The sequence below is a fragment of the Periplaneta americana genome, chromosome 6 (genome assembly GCF_040183065.1).
Source record: "Periplaneta americana isolate PAMFEO1 chromosome 6, P.americana_PAMFEO1_priV1, whole genome shotgun sequence".
NCBI lineage: Eukaryota > Metazoa > Arthropoda > Insecta > Blattodea > Blattidae > Periplaneta > Periplaneta americana.
In genome coordinates this window covers 172,544,021-172,564,823 of record NC_091122.1, presented here as the reverse complement: position 1 = coordinate 172,564,823, position 20,803 = coordinate 172,544,021, and the positions used below count along the sequence as shown (strand labels likewise).

General features: G+C 34.7%; 1 protein-coding gene across 1 annotated transcript; it reads right to left on the bottom strand.

Moving 5' to 3' along the window:
- Positions 1–793: 793 nt before the first annotated feature.
- Positions 794–20,349, bottom strand: LOC138702285 (zinc finger CCHC domain-containing protein 10-like). The gene is made up of 7 exons (XM_069829868.1): positions 19,942–20,349; positions 19,630–19,744; positions 19,151–19,262; positions 17,565–18,612; positions 6,621–6,780; positions 3,895–4,103; positions 794–839 (listed from the first exon to the last, which is right to left on the bottom strand). Exons 4-7 carry the CDS (start codon positions 17,600–17,602, stop codon positions 794–796), a joined length of 453 nt encoding a protein of 150 aa, XP_069685969.1. The 5' UTR covers positions 17,603–18,612; positions 19,151–19,262; positions 19,630–19,744; positions 19,942–20,349.
- Positions 20,350–20,803: the final 454 nt, after the last annotated feature.

Genomic DNA, 20,803 nt, shown 5'->3' with positions numbered 1-20,803 from the left:
TCGGACATAAGTATATCAGGTTAAATCGATGTAGATTAACCCAAACTACATTATACTGAAGTATTTTACATTCCTTCTGAGACACTCTGTATACATTTGGTGTTAAGTAGAAAGTCAAACCGAACAAGAATAAAAATTACCCGAGATTCTCCTGCTAGGCTACGAGCCAAATTCTCACGCCCAATACTTGATTATATTTCACCTTACAGCTAATATATCTGGGTCTAAGATTAATAGCATCTAAATTCCGGGAATGGGATTCCAAGTTCAGGCAAGCCGCCAAGCTCATAATCCAATGACAGAGCTGACTACCCACTCACAGACAAAAGAACATGCACGGATAGTTTGGGACTGGTTCTCTCACAAAGGCGTCGACGTAACAGAATTACTCAAATAAAAACAATCTCTCTCAAGCATACAGCCTAGCCAAACATGAATATCCTTTAAGTACCAAACATAACTTTGTCTGTTAAACGACAAAATCTTATCTAATAAAGAGGACCGTAATTCGATATGTGGCGCAAAAGACGCTCTACAGTTTTCATGAATGCTGCAGTTTTCCACACCAATTTCATCTCTTCTCTATAGTTGAAAATGACAGTGGAAGAGGCATAAAATACTACATGTCTCGCCAAAGTGCTGCTCTCAAACCTTTAACAAGCCAATATCACCACTACATGACTGTGATGAGTAGAGTCCGGATTTATACACATTTATAAAGCTTGAAATGCGCAAGCAAATATGATCTATAAAATCTTTTTACTTATAAATAGAGTAAAAATATGGCAATTCTTTAAAGCCTCAATGCTTGCACAATTTGTTGAAAGCTGTGTTGCAAACTGCAATAAAACACAGTTAACATGTAACTAAAAATTTCACTAAATTACTTAATATAAAATTTCTATCTTTTACCAATGGCGAAGCTAAGGTGTAAATACTGGGTGGGATAAAATATCTCTTGACCTTATAATTTTACACAGCAGGTCCAGGCGTCGATTCTTCTTGGTTACAAAAGTAACATTTACTCGTTCCTTGAAGCCCTGATCAATTGCAAATTGTTTAACCAATTTCTTTCAATGGTGATTGTACTGAGACAACTTATCTTTCATTCTTCATTGAATTACGAAGATAATTTTAACGCTTTTCAGTGCTCATGTCCCGCGCCGTGGCGTCGTGGTCTAAGGCATACTGCCTAGGACTCGCGTTACGGAATGCGCACTCGTTCGAGTCCTCGTGGGGGAAGAAATTTTCTCATGAAATTTCGGTCAGTGTATGGGACCGGTGCCCGCCCAGCATAGTGATGCACTTGGGGACTACGATGGGTAGCGAAATCCGGTTGTGAATGCCAGCTATAAGGGCTGGGGGGATTATCGTGCTAACCACACGATACCGCCATTCTGGTTGGATGATCGTCCACCTCTGCTTCGGTATGTGAGCGTGAGGCCAGTAGCCGGCTGGTCGGTCTAGGCCCTTTACGGGCTTTTACCAGTGGCGTAGCTAAGGTGTAAATACTGGGTAGGATTTAAAAAATCTCTTTACCTTATATATATATATATATATATATATATATATATATATATATATATATAGTAGGTTATTTTACGACGCTTCATCAGCGTCTCGGGTTATTTAGCGTCTGAATGAGATGAAGGTGATAATACCGGTGAAATGAATCCGGGGTCCAGCACCGAAAATTACCCATCATTGCTCATATTGGGTTGAAGGAAAACCCCGGAAAAACCTCAACCAGGTAACTTGTCCCGACCGAGAATCGAACCCGGGTCACCTGGTTTCGTGGCCAGACACGCTAGCCGTTACTCGACAGGTGTGGACTTTACCTTATATTTTTATACAGCAAGTCCAGGCGTCGATTCTTCTTGGTTGCAAAAGTACCAATTACTCGTTCCTTGAAACTCGATCAATTTCAAATTGTTTAACCAATTTCTTTTCAATGGTGATTGTACTGAGACAACTTATCTTTCATTCTTCATTGAATTACGAAGATAATTTTAACCCTTTATAGTGCTCATACTTCTTTCGGAGAAAGCTACAGTAACGACGAATACCAAGACCAACTAGATAAGTCGTGTTACCTCTTCATAAAACAATTATGGTTTATTTAACGATGCTCGCAACTGCAGACGTTATATCAGTGTCGTCGATGTGCTGGGATTTTGTCTCGCAGGATTTTGTCCCGACCTCGGCCGGGATCGAATCCGCAACCTCGAGCTTAGAAGGCCAGCGCTATACCAACTACACTACCGAGGGCGACACCTCTTCATAGATGGCTTGAAGACCACTGCTAATTATGAATTTCAGAAGGTTTACAGGGAGTAAATGTTTTTCCTCATCTACATAAATTATTATTATTATTATTATTATTATTATTATTATTATTATTATTATTATTATTATTATTATTATTATTACAAATGGCTTTTAAGGAACCCGCAGGTTCATTGCCGCCCTCACATAAGCCCGTCATCGGTCCCTATCCTGTGCAAGATTAATCCACTCTCTATCATCATATCCCACCTCCGTCAAATCCAATTGTAAGGTTTCGTAACAAGCTGTTTTTTACGGTGATGGGTTGTTAGCCCTTCGCCCAAACCCCACGCTGGAGGACCACCCCTTATCGGCTGTCCACCACTGCTTATTCAATATATTCGCAGCTACCCTCCATATCTGGAGGCCGTCTCCTCTAACCTCTATCTACATAAATAGTCCAATTAATTTTCTAATCGTTCTTTGTTGAAAAATGGATATGTAGATAGAAGATAATTTAATTCCATCAGAGATAAATTTAGTTTATATTCTACAAAGCTATTTTGATCTAGTAATTCAACACATATTTTCAACATCTCCAAAACGCGTTTCCATTTGTACAGCTATTTGCACTTGATGTACCTTTAAAACCGGAAATGCAATGCAAATGATCATGTATAAACTGTTTTTGTCTGGAGAGAAGTTCCAATAATAATTCAAGATATTTTTCTTTGTTGTCGGAACTTCCATTTTCATGCTTTTGTCCACACCTGTGGAGTAACGGTCAGCGCGTCTGGCCACGAAAGCAGGTGGCCCGGGTTCGATTCCCGGTCGGGGCAAGTTACCTGGTTGGGGTTTTTCCGGAGTTTTCCCTCAACCCAATATGAGTAAATGCTGGGTAACTTTCGGTGCTGGACCCCGGACTCATTTCACCGGCATTATCACCTTCATTTCATTCAGACGCTAAATAACCAAAGATGTTGATAAAGCGTCGTAAAATAAGCTACTCAAAAAAAATTCATGCTCTGCTTTCTAAGAAGCAAACAACTTCGATAAATCTCTCAATTACAAATCTGTTTTGCTTCACAATTTTATTGTTTGATGGCTTGAATCTTGGCTCCTTCAGAAATTGCATGTTCAATTAATTCTTGTTCTTTCACGACCCAACAATAGAAAACTCTCTTCATTCTGAAGATGTCGTCTTTAACTCTAATGTTTCTCGGCTTTTCCATCATAATTTTTTCTGATAGACACCATAAGATGATGACACTATAAGATAGACCACGTAAGATGATGACACATGGGGACACTAGCTACCCGCCAAACCCCCAACCTGGAGGACCAGGCCTCCATATTTATAAGTCCTGGAGACAGGGTGACCCAGTTATATCCCCGGGCACTGGGTACCCATTTTAGTCGCCTTTTTCGACATGCATGGGCTACATTGGGACTATTTTCTGTACCCGGTCACCAAACGGGTACATAAACTGCTCCTAAACTGTTAGGGTGCTATTCATAGACATTTCGCAGCACGCGCTACGAGCGTACTAAGCTAGGCCCGGCTATCCACTGGTTACTAGTACAGAATTCAAATCATATCCTATCATGTGGAAGTGAAAGCGTGGGGGGAATAAAAGAGGAATAGAAGAAGAAGAAGAAGAAGAAGAAGAAGAAGAAGAAGAAGAAGAAGAAGAAGAAGAAGAAGAAGGAAATAGAAAGAAAGACAGAGATAGAAATAAAGCAGAGACAAGCAGTAAAGAAAGGTCAGAACCTGCGACAGCTGAGGATATAGCAATGTTATTAGATACGATTAAAAAATGTGGGGATATGATCAAAAAGTGCTAGTAAAGGGTAATTGTAATTGTAAATGATAGAGAAGTATAGGGGAGCGAGAAAGTGTATAAGCTGATGTGTAGAGAGAAATATAAGATTTATAGGAAGTGAGAGTATTGTGAAAGGTTTAGGTGTAAGTGGAATAGAGAGAAAGTTGAAAGTGAGCGCAAATATGAATGAGTGAAAAGTGAAAAAGGGTTAAAAGAAATGAACAAGTGACAACATAAAATTAGTACTGACATTTGAACGTTGGAACAGTAAATGAATATAAGAGACATATAGGAGAAAAGGTCAAAGAACAAGTAAGGCAAATAATTCAATATGATAATTTGTAGAGAATAAGTGAAATTGAAATCTTAGTGAATAGTAGTTAGAGGAAAAAGGGGGTTTGAAAGGCATATATAAATTTAGATATATTACGATTAATGATCAAATAGAGAATAGCAAACGAAATGTAGGAGAAATACTGAAAGGGAGATTGAACAAGTAATAATAAAAAAAGTACATAGTTTAATTGGTAGAAGTTGTGTAGACATGTACTGCAAATATGTGTTAATGTAAGTGTTAATGGTGGCACCGGATACAGAAATGTGAGGTACACCATTACATGTAAAGAAGTGCTGTGACCAAATATATCAAATATCAAATATCAAATCATATCCTATCGCTAACACTGGTTTATGAATACGAAAAACGCTGATCATCCACCGGAAACCCGCGCTAAAAATGTCTATGAATACGGCCCTTAAAATTTAACAAACTAGGCTTTGGACAATGAAGAATAATACTTAGAAACTGGCCAGCCAGGTATTTCCTAAAAAGTTAACACAGTAAAGAAGGTGTAATGTTGATCAGTGGAAAAAAAATGTGTTTCACAAGCAGAAGTAATTGATAATATTTCAATGGCCTACATCAGATATGCAAATAAGCAGATTTCCACATGCCTCAAACATCTAAATTATTTTTGAAGGCGCCGAAAATACCAATAACATGGATGCCCGAAGTTATAATAAAATCACATAAAAATTTACGTTGTGCAAGGACTATTTCAAATTGTTTAAATTTCGTATTACTTTGCGATATCTACTACGTTTTCTCTTGTATTATATTGCTCTTAGAGCATAGGCTACTATTTAGAGAATTTTCTTCAGTGTCATACTGCAGACCATTAAGGGGGTAAGTACATAGTTATAACACTCGCCACTACCACTAGATGGCATTTAAGTTGTATTACAAAGAAATGGCAATGATGCTGAATGTCGGTGTTGCCAACTTAGATGTTTTCTTGCTAGATATAGCGTATATTAGTTTAAGTTATTATCAGAGACCGGGACTTTGGCAGAATGCCTTTTTAAATGTGTTAAATCTATCTTCATTTTGAAAGTAAATCTGTACGAATTATGTCTTTGTGATTGAAACGTCACAGTTTTATGTTGCCCTTTTCTGCCTTTTTTAATATAAATGCCTAATTTACAAAATAAATGCTTTTTTTTTGCCTTTATTTGATTATTTATCTATTATTTACTAATTTATTATTAAAGAATGCCTACAGGCATATTTTAATTTATTTCTATAACTGCTACGAAGAAAGTGACTTCACCGAATGTATATTATTGTCTTCCAGTCAGTTAATATGCTCTTTGCAACAATGAGTGCTGCCGTGCAAAAATGTATAACAGTAAGCGTTTTAATTATCGCTTGTGTTTATTTGACAATGCAACAATGAGTGCGGCTCTAACGTTATTTTTAACGGTTATTTTTCTTTCAGTTTTCATTGCGACGTTGTTGTAGCTAGCAGCAAGATGCCAAAATTCAGTGTTCCTTTACGCAGTAAATTGCAAAGTTACATTAATACTTTCGGATCCGACGCATTTTGTACTGAGGGTAAAGTACTTACATGCAAAATATGTAAGCAGTCAGTGAACTACGAAAAGAAATATTTCATATCGCAACATATCAGTACAACCAAACACAAAACTGCGCATTCCAAGGCTACTGGGAAGAAGATTTCTTTGCTTCCAACAGTAATTCCAAGATCGAGTCGAAAATCTCAATTTGCATTCGACTTATGTAAAGTTTTCTTGCTGCCGAAATCCCTTTGTGGAAAGTGCAAGGTTGTGCGTCTAGTGCAAGGTTTTTGTAATTGCCTTTTATTGCGTATTTTAGCTATTTATAATGCTTTTTTACCTCCCTGTTTTAGCTATTTATGATGCCTTTTTGCCTGACTATTTTAATGATTAATAATGCCTAAACTTTCGGTCTCTGGTTATTATTTAGAGGGAGAAAATTAAATTTAATATTGTTGATATAAGGGTTTAGTGGTTTTCCAAATTATTCTTCGAGGAAAACATTATTTCTTTATATTAATAACAGTAAAATGTAGCAGCCTGCCTTTAAGAAGCAGTAATTAAATCAGGTGAGAAAGTGGGGCCTGTAGATTTTTTGTGGACCTCTAATTAGGCCTGTCCTGTGCTTATTTGCAAGGCTGATCTACGCAAATAAATAAAAAGAACTTACTGTGCAGATTGCTGTGATGCTTCCTCCCTCAACTTCAACCTCTTCTTCAGCTGAGACGTACGCGATGAACGATGGAGGTACTTGCGCTTTCCTTTGCATTCGTAAGTCCAATGGCCATATTCAAGACATTTCTGGCATCGGATATTTTGTGGTGGGTAAGATGAACTGAAATCAATGTTCAATTCATCACATGTTATGCACCTCAAAAATAAAATCACATCTCCTAGCAACCTACATCGTGCACTACACGTATTACAAGCTTGTAAGCCTACACCAAATGCCTTACTATAATAATATCGGACAGCTGTATACTAGCAGCATTGGCGTGAGTGCGAAAAATCGCGAACCTGACATCTAGAGCAGAGGGATGGAATTACGTCCACATATACAAATATTAACATAGCGAGATTCGGACTATTGTTTAAAATGTGAGTTACTAATGTGGAATTATATATGAAACACTTAAGAAATGTTGAATAATATTTAATGTAAAATTATTATTTTATATCAAAGTTGCATATTATGAGAAATATTGCATACTTCATATTACTTTCCGTAATTAATTGTTACATATTTTTTCTTTGGTTTACCGAAACAAAATCAATCTGATGTTAGGAATGAATTTACAATAATGCTTTATATACGCATCGCTGACAACTGCAAAGATAAAATTGATAGTAATCTGATGCTTGTAATAATTAGTAAAGGCATGTGGACAGCAATAAAACTTAATTTGATAAAACCTTAAAATCCAATACATTTTAACTTCTATTTATTTATTAGATCTAAATAAAAAAACTAATTTATATTTTTCTATCAACACAGAGACGAAGGAATTAGGCCTACTAAAGAATGTTGTTGACTTACGTTTTATGAACTGTCGGAAATCGAAAGTACGATTTGGAGCAATTTGTAATGCTGCAATTGTCACAATTATAAACAGCACATATACACCCTGACATTTTAACACTAGTACTAATTCATAAAACAATTAACTAGCCCAGCAACAATATACATTGCAGTTGATTACAGCTTGTTTCGCGAGTATCTCCATCCCGGAAGGTAGGTAGCAGCACCATCGTCGTTCGCACGTAAAACTGCTAGCTGTCCGGTATTTTATAGTAAGGTATTTGCCTACACATTAATGGATTTTTATTAATGCTATAAATCTGAGAAACCTGGCCTCTAAGAGAAAATAGAAGTCTCAAAACAGCAGAGAGTGATTTTTAAGATAAGCAGCTGTTTACGAATTCTGTGAGGGAGGAATAAACAAGATAGTAACTGTAAATCAAAAAGTAACTGAGTATAAGCACAGTCTAGTATATACAGTCACGAAGCTCAATACGTGGTAAATATGCATCCATTGATAGTTGCTAACCACTAGGATCGCTAATATCGCCTGATTACATACAATGCGAAATAGTACCGGCACAGTCTATTGTTTCTAGCACCCTCCCAACTCAAGCTTCGTGACTCAGTCACAATACGATAACACGCTATAAATACCACTCCACACATCATCTCTTTATTCTTCATGTTTCACTATTGCTACTTCTCGTCACTGGAATTCTCTGCCGCCTGAAGTCATGGGCTGCCGAACTTTAATTTTTTTTTAATGTAAATTATAAAAATATCTTATGGTGAGTTGCTAGACCTAACACGTTGCAAATATTTAATGCAATGTGTTCCACTGTATTTATTTTAATTTTTTTGGTTTCTTATTTTTATTGTGCAATCACGTAAATCGTGTTTATTTATCACTTAACACCAGTATGTATCCCACTGTGTTGTTTTTTTTAATTATTAATCTATTTTTTATTGTGTACATTTTATTCAATTGTCAGTTTCTGGTTTAATTAGCCTATGTGAATCCTACTTACTTACTTGTAATCTAATACTAATATGTATACTAATGTGTTTATTTTTATTTTTACTGTGTACATTTTTTATTGGATTATCGGCTTCTGTTTTTATGTGATTCGTATTTGATTCTAACAACATTAATATGTTTATTTTTATTTTATGAGGTAAATTTTTATGTAACTACCTCTTTTGATTTCATTATGTACCTAAATTGTATCAGTATGTAATTACTTAATTCCGATCCAGTTGTAAGCAAGTTTTAATCCTGGTTGAGTGTAAGAGAAAGCCTTACGGCCTTAACTCTGCCAGGTTAAATAAAGCCATTATTATTATTATTATTATTATTATTATTATTATTATTATTATTATTATTATATAGCCTATCCTAGACTGCGGTATAAGGTCAAAGTGTCTGCCTTTCACATACATACAGTAAGTCAGTTTTTACACACTTTAAACATCTCATGCGCTTCACTGTAGTAACATGTAAGTAACGTTTTTGGTAGTTCTGGTATATATTTTCGGTTTATGTTGGTCTTCCTAGGCTACCTTACGTTAATTTCATGATTTTAAATTAGCTTTGATGTTCTCAGGGTAGTTTTAGTTTGTTTACTGTGTTTTTTTTAGGTTAAGTTTGGTTTTCTTAGGCTAGTGTTAATTTCTTTAAATTATTACTTTTTTTATTTATTAGGCTAGGTCTGGTTTTCTCTGCCTAGTTTTAATCTGTTAACGTGATTTTTTTGTTTATGTTAAGTCTTTTTTTTTTTGCTTCGGTTAGGTTTGCTTTCTCAAACTAGTTTTAATTTTGATAATTATGTAACAAGAAACAGCAAGGCCGTCATATTCCCGCAATTGAGGTCCAGGGCACATACTTCCCCGCTATAACGTAAAAAGGCTGATAATATGTCAGTCATAAGAATACGTTCAAAATGCAATTAAAATAATATACGTATATGTTTGATAATGTATGTGCCCTAGACCTCTATTGCGGAAAGATGGCCTAGCTGATGCTTATTACATAATTACGGTACTTTAATTTTACGTGGTTTTTTTTTTAGGTTATGTTCGATTTTCTTTGGCTAGTTTTAGTTTACGCGATTTTTTGCTAGGTTAGGTTTGGTTTTCTCAGGCTAGTTTTACTTGTTTACGTGATTATTTAGGTTACGTTTGGTTTTCTCAGGCTAGTGTTACTTAAGTGATTATTTAGGTTAGGTTTGGTTTTCTCAGAATAGTTTTTACTTGTGTTCATGATTCTTTATTTAGGTTAGGTTTGGTTTTCTCCGGCTAGTTTTACTTGTTTGTGTGATTCTTTATTTAGGTTAGGGTTGGTTTTCTCAGGTTAGTTTTAGCTTATGTAATTTTCATTCAGGTTAGGTTCAGTTTAGCCACCAGCGCAGCTCAGTCAGCTAAGGCACTTGCTTGCCAATCCAGAGTTGCAGTCGGGCACGAGTTTGATGCCCACGTGGGTTGATTACCTGGTTAGATTTTTTTCCGAGGTGTTCTCCAACCGTAAGGCGAATGTCAGGTAATCTATGGCGAATCCTAGACTTCATCTTGCCAAATACCATCTCGATATCACCAATCCTATCGACCTGGTAGCTGATACAGCGTCGTTAAATAACAAACTATAAAAAATTCGGTTTTCTTACCCTAGTGTCTGTTTATGTGATTTTAATTTAGGTTAGGTTTGGTTTTCTCAGGCAAGTTTTGGTTTCAGGTTAGTTTTTGTTTGTAAACAAAATTACAGACAAAAAAGGAGGAGAAAGAAGATAAATAAGATGAATTAAAAAGAAATAATAAAACAAATATTTCAATTTGTATTTCATCCATAAACCTTAAAATCCCACAGTATCATAAGAGACTTGAGTAGATGAAAAAGGTGGGCTTTTTCTTGATAATTAGGTAACAACTAGACAAAAGAACTGGTGTCAAAATAAGCATTTGCAACATGATAAAAAAAATAGTCAACTATTAGCTTACATCTACTCTCTAACAGGAAGAAGAAATTTAGAGACGGAGAGATCAAATGGAGGTGTAACTGATTCTAAATACCCTAAAATATAATCAGGATGATAAGTGTTTGACAGATTGTAAACAAATGGCTATGTAGGGCCTAAATGGTGAATTTCCTTCAATAGCTGATATAAATAGCGGAGTTTCTCAGGGATCTGTATTGGGTTCCTTATTAGGTCTATTTCTTATTGTTAATGATTTATCAAGCAGTATTCTTACTCACACTGTAATGTTTACAGACGACACTACTTTTGTTACTTTTGGCAATGACTTAACTTAAGTGTTCTGAAACAAGCGAGTGAATCAATAACGACAAAAGCGTTTGAATGGTTTGCAGCAAATAGTATGTTCCTAAATAAAGACAAAACAGCTACTATTTTATTATTTTGAAACATTTATTTTGTGATTTAATAACCTTTTGTCGAACTGGTATTAAATTTTTAGGTGTTCATATTGATAGTCAACTAACTTGGGAAACACATTTTGATTATTTGAAGAACAAATTATCTAAAGTTATTTATTAATTCGAAATTTAAGAGATTGAATTCCTCCTTCTTTTGCGCCTCTTCAACTGGATCAATCAGAAGATTTGACATCATTACAGCTACCAGTCGCAAGAGAAATCAGGTTGTTGTCTGAGATCCAACAGTTTGTTTCGAAATAAATGTTATGTTTTATTTAACGACGCTCGCAACTGCACAGGTTATATCAGCGTCGCTCGAAATAAATATCGACCTGGCTAAGAAATACGATGAAAGAGTAATGGAACGGAGAAAAATTCTCTCCGGCGCCGGGATTTGAACCCGGGTTTTCAGCTCTACGTGTTGATGCTTTATCCACTAAGCCACACCGGATACAACTCCGACGCCGGTTAGAATCGTCTCAGATTAAGCTCCAACTCTTGGGTTCCCTCTAGTGGCCGCCCTCTGCACTACGTCATAGATGTCTATGAACGCAGGATCGAAGTCCACACATGTGCTGAGGTGCACTCGATGAGTGACTAGTTGGCCGGGATCCGACGGAATAAGCGCTGTCTTAAATCACGAAGTGATTTACGCATATCATATATATTATTTTATCCCGGCCAACTAGTCACTCATATCGAGTGCACCTCAGCACATGTGTGGACTTCGGTCCTGCGTTCATAGACATCTATGACGTAGTGCAGAGGGTGGCCACTAGAGGGAACCCCGAGTTCAAATCCCGGCGCCGGAGAGAATTTTTCTCCGTTCCATTACTCTTTCATCGTATGATGACGCAGAATATCTGCATGGGAATATCATATGTACTTCGGTACATTAAAATAATATATAATAATAATAATAATAATAATAATAATAATAATAATATACAGGCTAAGAAAGTTGATTTGGAAAAAACAAGAATTTATGAACCATGTATTCCCGACTTAAGCAACATTACAGTACACCTCTCAACAACTGGACAGTCATGAGTTTACTTTTTGGCAGTACAGGTAGTGTTTCAAAATTTACATGAGGTCTATTCAACTTTCTTGAAATTCACCACCAAACTGTGGAAAATATTATCTTACGCATCATCAAAGACTTCTTAAGCATTTTGAATCACCACCTTTATTTCAATTCTTGATTTGTTAATTATAGGTATAAGTTAATTTAGATTTAAATTACTTCTTGGTTTATATACATGTACATTATTAAAAAAATATTTCTAGCTTTATTATACATATTTACTAGGCTAAATATTTTATTATGTTGATTCAAAATTATGAACTTCTATTTTATTTTTTCTATCATAGGCCTATTAGGTTATTGGCTTAAAAATCGATAATGTGTTAAATTGGAAAAATCATATTAAAGAAATTACTCCCAAACTAAATTCGGCTTGTTTTGCTATTAGATCTATGCAAAAGATAGTAAATATCAATACCTTAAAAACAATATACTTTGCATACTTCCACTCGGTAATGAGGTTTGGAATAATATTCTGGGGAAATTCCACAGATAGTAACAATATATTTCTATTACAAAAAAGAGTAATTAGAATAATAGTAGGTGCGAAATCTAGAGAGTCATGTAGGACTATTTTCAAAAAACTACAAATAATGCCCATGGCTTGTCAGTATATCTTTTCATTAATAGTCTTCCTTGTATGTAATCGTGAAAACTTTGTAACTAATTCAACAGTTCATAGCATAAATACACGTCAAAAAAATTACTTTCATACTCCATCGGCAAGTCTATCATGCTCTCAAAAAGGAGTACATTATATGGCAGTAAAAATTTTTAATAGCCTCCCTATCGATATAAAAAATGAAACTCAAAACATAAAATTATTTAGGGCCAAATTAAAGAAGTACCTAATTTCTCACGCCTTCTATTCTGTAGGTGAATTCATGACATTCAATAACACTTCATGAAATTGATACTAAAACTATGTGTTGTACTAGGAGACTATATTGTAAATCTCGTCTGTATATATTTCATCTAGACTGTGACTATAAATTAAGACTTTATAATAGTATTACGTTTTTTGACTTGTTCCATATTCTATCTGTAAGCATGTATGAATACCATGGAATGTTAATAAATACAATACAATTGTTTTGTATTCCTAAGATATTAGTTCGATTAATTAAAATCTCAGTGAAACATACAGCAGAGTCAGTACAGGTCAGTTTCTATCAAATGCTTTTCCCATTGACTACATGCTAAAGCAAGGAGATGCAGTGTCACCTTTACTTTTCAACTTTGCTCTAGAGCAGGCATGTCAAAACCCTGCACCCCTGCACACTGTGCAGTCGCGCACATTGTGCACTGGTCTCTGTGCAATATGCAGTTCCTATTTCCCTACCTGGAGGGAGCGAATCGGCTTGGAGGGGAATGCGACAGGGCTGTACAGTACCTATAGTAGCAGATCAGATTTTGTTTCAATAACACAGATCAGTACGAGTGCTCATTGAGCTGTGATTGTGAATGCGTTATGGAAAATAAAGTGAGGAGTCCTCAGATATAACGAAGAAGAGAAATCACGAATCATATAACATAACTGTTATGATGTTTTCCTCAGCCAACAGTAATTATTTTAAAATGAAAGGCTTTCATCATATCATGTGGACCTAATAGTGATGTGAGAATTTAAATCATATTAGTAAAGTTCTCAAAATATGATATTCGCCAGCTCTTATTTCTTAATTAGTACTCACACAGCAAGACAAACATGACAATGATGTCGTTTTAGAGTCTATACTAACACAGCTATCAATGGTTAGACGACTTACAACTTTTATTTGATAAGCTGTTAAGTGATGAGAATATAGTGAGGAATACATGTGAGGATCTTGAGGTTGTAAGGGAAAGAAGAAAGCAACTATTTGTAAGGCGGAAAATTTTTCTGGAAAAATAACACATAATGGCGAATTTTCCATTTCCCATTACTATATTATCTTAATATGCTTACGTTAATAAATCTTTAAACCTAACATAAAGAAAATGTCCTCGCTTCACAGCTTGTGAAGTACTCTTTTAACTCAATTAGTAACGCTCCCAACTCGCTAATACTTGCTCTCAGCGTTTTCCAAATAAACTATATATAAATTTAAATTCAAGCTTAATTTATCCAATTTATTAATAATAATGTGAATTTATATTAATATACAATACCATCCCATCGCACCTCCTCATACTCATCTTCTTTCAAAATAGCCCTGCCAAGACTCTGGAATTCGCTACCTGCTAGCATCAGGGACTGTCGAAATAAAATTGAATTCAAACGAAAACTTACTAGGCACTTGGTCAGTAATTGATTTCTTGTAAATAGTTTCTTTAATCTATCACAAAATATTTCAATATTTAGTAATTTCATCACTATACAATTTTGTTATTCTAGATTTAATTTGTAATTCAATAAATATAAAATATTCTTTGTTTCTCTATGATAAATTATCTAGCTTTAATTATTCAGGTAATCTTTTCGTACTTTGATTTTATTGTAATTGTAATTGTAAATTTAATACTAATTGTAATGTTATTTGTAATTGTAATTATAAATTTAATACTAATTGTAATTTTATTGTTCATATTGTAGTTGGAATCTCCTGGTAGAGGGGCAGAGAAGGCCTGACGGCCTTATCTCTACCAGGTTAAATAAATAAATACTAATACTAATACTATACCAGCAAGGAAATGATTCCAGTGTAAAAGCCTCACAATGTCCTATTGCATGTAATTGGGAGTAAAATATTTTCTTTAACATTTGTGCACCAATAGTCCCAATAATGCTTGAGGAACAATGAAAGAGTATTACTTTGAAATAATCAGTACCTACTACGTAAAATGAAATATTGTGTTCGCTTTTTGTTGTTTCGAAATGACTGCAATATTTATATTTTCTTCAAATACTGTATACAAATCATGTAAATAAATTATTCTTTACAAGCGAATGCATTGTGAATTGTAACTGAGTAAGTCTTTTGTTTCTTGTGTTACAATTATTGTCAAATATAGACACTGACAATAATTGTGTTTTTTCCTTCTGCTAAGTATGTTTATAATGTCCAAATGTCAATTTAATTGAACACTAGAAGTGCAGAATAGATTCTTGTACATCCCTCCCGCTAAGAACTGGTATGAGCAACACGTGAATGACGCAATCTGCACAGACCGGCATTCCGCGCACATACACTGCACTTTCAGTGTCTGATTTCTGACATGCCTGGTCTAGAGTATGTCATTAGGAAAGTCCAGACTAACAGAGGGTTTGGAATTGAACAGGTTACATCGGCTGCTTTTCTATGTGGATGACGTGAATAATATGTCAGTTAAGAAAATCCACGAACTATTAGAGAAAACACGGAAATTTTACTTGAAGCAACTAAAGAGATAGGTTTGGAAGTAAACCCCGAAGAAACAAAATAACTTATATGATTAGGTATGACTCGTGAAATGGCAATATAAAAATTTTAAACTTATCCTTTGAAAAGGTGGAAAAATTCAAGTACCTTGGAGCAACAGTAACAAATATATAAATGACAATCGAGAGGAAATTAAACAGAATAAATATGGAAAATGTCTGTTATTATTCGGCTGAGAAGCTTTTATCATCCAGTCTACTCTCGAAAAATTTGAAAGTTCACAATATAAAATAGTTATAGTATTACCGGTTGTTCTGCATGGTTGTGAAACTTGGACTCTCGCTTTGAGAGAAGAACAGAGGTTAAGAGTCTTCGAGAATAAGATGCTTACGAAAATATTTGGGGCTAAGAAGGATGACGTTATAGGAGAATGGAGAAAGTTACACAACTGCAAGCACTATATTTTTCACCTAACATAATAAGGAACATTAAATCCAGACGTTTGAGATGGGCAGGGCATATAGCACAAATGAATCTAGAAATGCATATAGTGTGTTAGTAGGAAGACTTGAGGGGAAAATGCCTTTGGGGAGGCCAAGGCATAGATTTTTTTATTTTATTGGGTTATTTTATGACGCTGTATCAACATCTAGGTTATTTAGCGTCTGAATGATATGAAGGTGATAATGCCGGTGAAATGAGTCCCGGGTCCAGCACCGAAAGTTACCCAGCATTTGCTCGTATTGGGTTGAGGGAAAACCCCAGAAAAAACCTCAACCAGGTAACTTGCTCCGACTGGGATTCAAACCCGGGCCACCTGGTTTCGCAGCCAGACGCGCTGACCGTTACTCCATAGGTGTTGACCCAAGGCGTAGATGGGAGGGTAATATTAAAATAGATTTGAGGGAGATGGGAGATGATCGTAGGGACTGGATTAATCTTGCTCAGAATAGGGACCAATGGCAGGCTTATGTAAGGGCGGCAAAGAACCCCCAGGTTCCTTAAAAATCATTTGTAAGCAATAACACATTGAAAAAGTATAGGTATATCGTCTGCTAGTAGATAATGCACATAGTCTATTGTGGATTACACGTGGAATTCTATATGTTACTTCGATGCCCTAACACCACATGTATATTGTATCTTAATCTCCCAACAGGTTGTAACCTTAAAGACATCAAACATCGACTGATAATAAGTAGCTATTACATATTGCTTTATCATAGCCTCAATAAACATACCTACTGTCTACTCCTGAAATGAAAATGGGGATGGATAGAAAGAAGCTTTTCCAGGGCAGACATGCTTGCATTCATTCGTTCAATCTTTTTTTTTTTTCAAGTCCTAAATAGTTAGAATAGTTCTAATGCTTAACAATGTAAGGAGGTTGGTTCTCTTATCAAAGTATCTCTTTAAACCATAGTCCAAGCAATCTTGTACATTTAATAAAGAGAAAATTTGCACAACTGTGCATATAAATACACTACTAGTTTTGTCTACTGTATGCAGTTAAGCTCCTTGTCCTTTTACACAGATTCTGGGTGGTATTGTTCACATTTTCTTGCACATTTGTAGCTGCGTTTATTTATTCTAACAAGTAACAGCAATTAAATTCAAACTAAAGGTCACAACATACGCTACAAAAGAACGTGTTACTGAAACTGTTGTATATTGCTATAATATATATACGTTGCACCAATTTAATATGTCTATTATACAGAATTTATGTATTTAATGTCCCACTTACATTAACCTAAAAATGTTATTTTGAGAGGATATGATGTGATTATAAGCTGCGACAATAAACCAATGGCCAAATGACAATAACAATTAATGTCAAAAGATGTTCTAATAAACCTACATGCATGCATTTTCCACTACAAACTTCAATTATCCAATCCTGGTCAACTAAGAAAGCTATACCGGTATCTACTGTACAGGCGGTTTTTTTTTTTTATTGCCGCTGACAGCTTGCTAACAGGAATAACACAATAATATGATAGGTACGACATTATTTTATCAAATGTTACTTATTTCACTACAATGTAACAATATGTATTCATTCACAATGTACCAGAAAATTAGCAATCCTTATTTACTTCAGTGCATAACATTTCAACAAGACTCGTAAGTCGCAACGTAGTAGTTACTCTGAGGTTAGGTTATAATAATATATTAATTTGTGTTCCAAAACATAATACTTAGGGTGTCAGACACTGCTAAACATCATAAAAATACTTACTTCTTCTTTGCCAATAATCCAGTATTTCCAACAGTCATTGTTAATCCGAAAATTGCAATTAGTTCAAAATAATTCGTATTTCACAACAAAACGTCTGCCACACGAATACAGGAAGTAACATTCTCATACTTGCTGGGCGCCAGAACACTGGTTCCTCTGCCTGGTCCGAGTACTCTCGTGACTACATCGTACGTTATCATGGAGTCTTTGAGACAAAAATCTTAGAACCAGGTTGTCTTCACTTCTTGTACAGCATATTATAAATTCGAAAAAAGAAATTACAACTAATCTTTCGAAAATATACAAATCACGTTTCACATATTGACAAATTTTCTGTTTTTGTAGGACATGAATATAAAAAAAATAAAAGATTTGTACTTCATTTCTTTCTTAATTTGTATATTGTTGATGTTTATCCACTAAAATCAGAAAATTTGCATGAATTCATTCACTCGAAATGTCTGAATTATGTACTAAAGATAAGTCATGTGTAGAAAAATGTATATTCTAACAAACTATACAAGATTTGTATAATATAAAGAACTTAATAATGGCAATATTGGAATAATAAAGTACCTAATACTAACAGCAACAATACCGGTAACAATAATATTTAGTAAGAGTGCCCTTATAGTTTTGCCATTTCCTCCCTAATTACAGCCCTCAACACTTCAGTTGTTCCGATCAGAAGTTTTCTCTACCTCCTTACTCCTGCATTACAAAATATAATATGAAAAATAATTTTGTACAGTAGTTGTAGGTACCGAATGTGAGAAGTCTACTTCTATGCATCAACATCACAGACACCAAACTCTCCATTTAATGCGTCCCCAATCACTCGCAACTTCTCATATCCTGAATTTAAATTTCCTTCCAATAACCCATGATGTTTCGCAACAAGACTTGCACTAAGTGTCTTTCTGGAACCGCCCTAGCGAGTCCTTAACTTTTTCTTTACAAGGTCTAGGACTCGATGGACAGGATATTAGCCAAATCGAGTTGAATTATTCTTCTCGCTAGCATCACTGACATCAAACTGGCATAGAACCTGCGGAATTAAAATGTGAAAGTATTTTTTAATAAATTGGATTAATACATTAATTAATAAATTAATAATTATTTTTAAGTAGCTTATAGCATGAGTATAAATCATACAGAAATAATATTACAATAAAATATTACATTATTTATGCTAAAGCAATGAATTATTGTTAAATGTGAACCAAAATTTAGAAACCAATCTTCTAGAAAGTAAGTAATTAAGAAGAGAGTGTAACTTGTCCACAAACATATAATATCATTCTGAATTATGTGCAATGAAACATACAAGAACTTGAAATAGTAAGAAGAGAAAGTAAGTTTTTCATTTCATTTCAATTATTATATTCCATAGATCTTACATTAGTAATGAAGCTTTAAGATATGGATCAAGTCAAGAATTATACATTCTTTTGGAGATATGAGGCGAGGCCGAGGATTCAACGTAGATTTTCTGACATTTGCCTTACAACTGAGGAAACCCTAAATAAAAGTATACTATAAAAAATAAAGTAATTTTCAAATAGTGCTTAATTTAATGTGATTACCTTTTACAGATCTTCGAGATGCTTGTCACAGAGAAGCGTACCATTTAACTAAGGTCGCCGTCTTGTGAATAATTTAGAGGTAAACTGGGAGAGAGATGTCTGGAAACACTTTCTGAAAACATAAAATATTGAGAATCAAAAGGTGTATTTTGTATCAGCTCAGATCATCCATGGAACTCTTTGTGTATGATAATAATTTACTATTGTGGTAATAATTATCTAAACTTGTGAATGTTTTTTCCTTGACCTACTAAAATGTTTTTTTTTTTAACTAATGGCGAGCACTTGACTTGCGACATTCACCCAAGCGTTCCCGTCTATTGGGCCACGCTTCGAAGCTTGTAGTTTTTCAGCCGCCATGAAGGCGTTACCCTTTGTGCACTGTAGGAGGCGAACTATGTAACACCGTATGACGATTAATGGAGCAATAATTAGCTGCCGGTAGAGGAAACAGGAGTAGCCTACGCGCAAAAACCTACCACCAAACACCGTCCTCGTCCATCATAAATTCCAGTTGGGCCCGCCGGGATTCGAACCAGAGTTACCAGCGTTGACAGCCGACGCTCTAGCCGTTGGGCTAACGATGCTTCTGTACTGAAAAGTAATGATAATTAAAATGAACACTTTTTAGAAATGTTTCGGCCAAAATTTTCAGTAATTAATTTAGGTTGCGAGAATTTGCTGGTTTAAAATATGCTATTGTTAAGAGAGACATTATCGCGATATCAATTTCAAGTGATGTCAATAATGCTCGGATTTAGAATAATCATGTGCAAGTAAATGTAATTTACCTCTATTTAATCTTCAAACCTCTCAGTATTTGCAATTTTGATTTTGAAGAATGTTAATGAGATGTTATCAGTCAGATGGCTCTTGGAACTAATCACGCACAGTTGAAGTGTTAGTCTATGGATAAATACAAACTTAATTTATTTATTTCATAAATTTTATAGGAAAAACAAAATAATGAGATCCATCCGTAACGTTCAGTGTCATTAGAATATTATCTATACATTACAATTTTGGTTAACCTTCTGTATTCTGTCTGTGAAAATATTTATATTGTATTGGCTTGCATATTCTGAAATACTGTATTTCCACACTACTAATTTATTGCTCGGCTTTGTTATTACGAAATCCATATCACGGAAGAAAGCAAACTTAAATTTTCGTTACCAATGTGTTACAATAAACTTGAATGTGGTCTTCCGTCAATTATGAAAGGTTTAGTAGTTCGTAACTCCCCGAAGATGTCTCTGTGTTTCTGTTTTTCGTTATGTTTATATATTTTGCTACATTATAATTTAAACACTTTTATACAGTTTATGAAAAGCTTAGGTTTTTTTTTTTTTTTTTTTTTACATATTTATATATTTGCCTTTTGAACATTGGTTTCTGTCTAGTATTAGTTTATATCTGAGACACTGAAGGCAAATTAACATTTTTTTTTTAATACCTACAAATTATATTTATTTATTTTCTTTTTCCATTTGGGTTTATACGACATAAATTTTAATTTCGTTTTTTTATGTTATACCATTCAAGTCTATGCAAAATAGGAGGGACATAACGCGACATCTGGCGACAGCTTTGGAAGTTGTGCCACTTTTTGTGTGTTCGAGAAACCTCATGCATTCTGTCTTGAAACACAAA

What these genes read in the sequence shown, in the direction of transcription:
- LOC138702285 (XM_069829868.1), bottom strand. Translation starts at nt 17,602, where the DNA reads ATGACTGTTGGAAATACTGGATTATTGGCAAAGAAGAA. An exon ending in GGATTATTGGCAAAGAAGAA is followed by an intron (nt 6,781 to 17,564) that starts GTAAGTATTTTT and finishes CATTGATTTCAG; the next exon opens with TTCATCTTACCCACCACAAA. An exon ending in TCTTCTATTCCTCTTTTATT is followed by an intron (nt 840 to 3,894) that starts CCCCCCACGCTT and finishes GTTTTATTGCAG; the next exon opens with TTTGCAACACAGCTTTCAAC.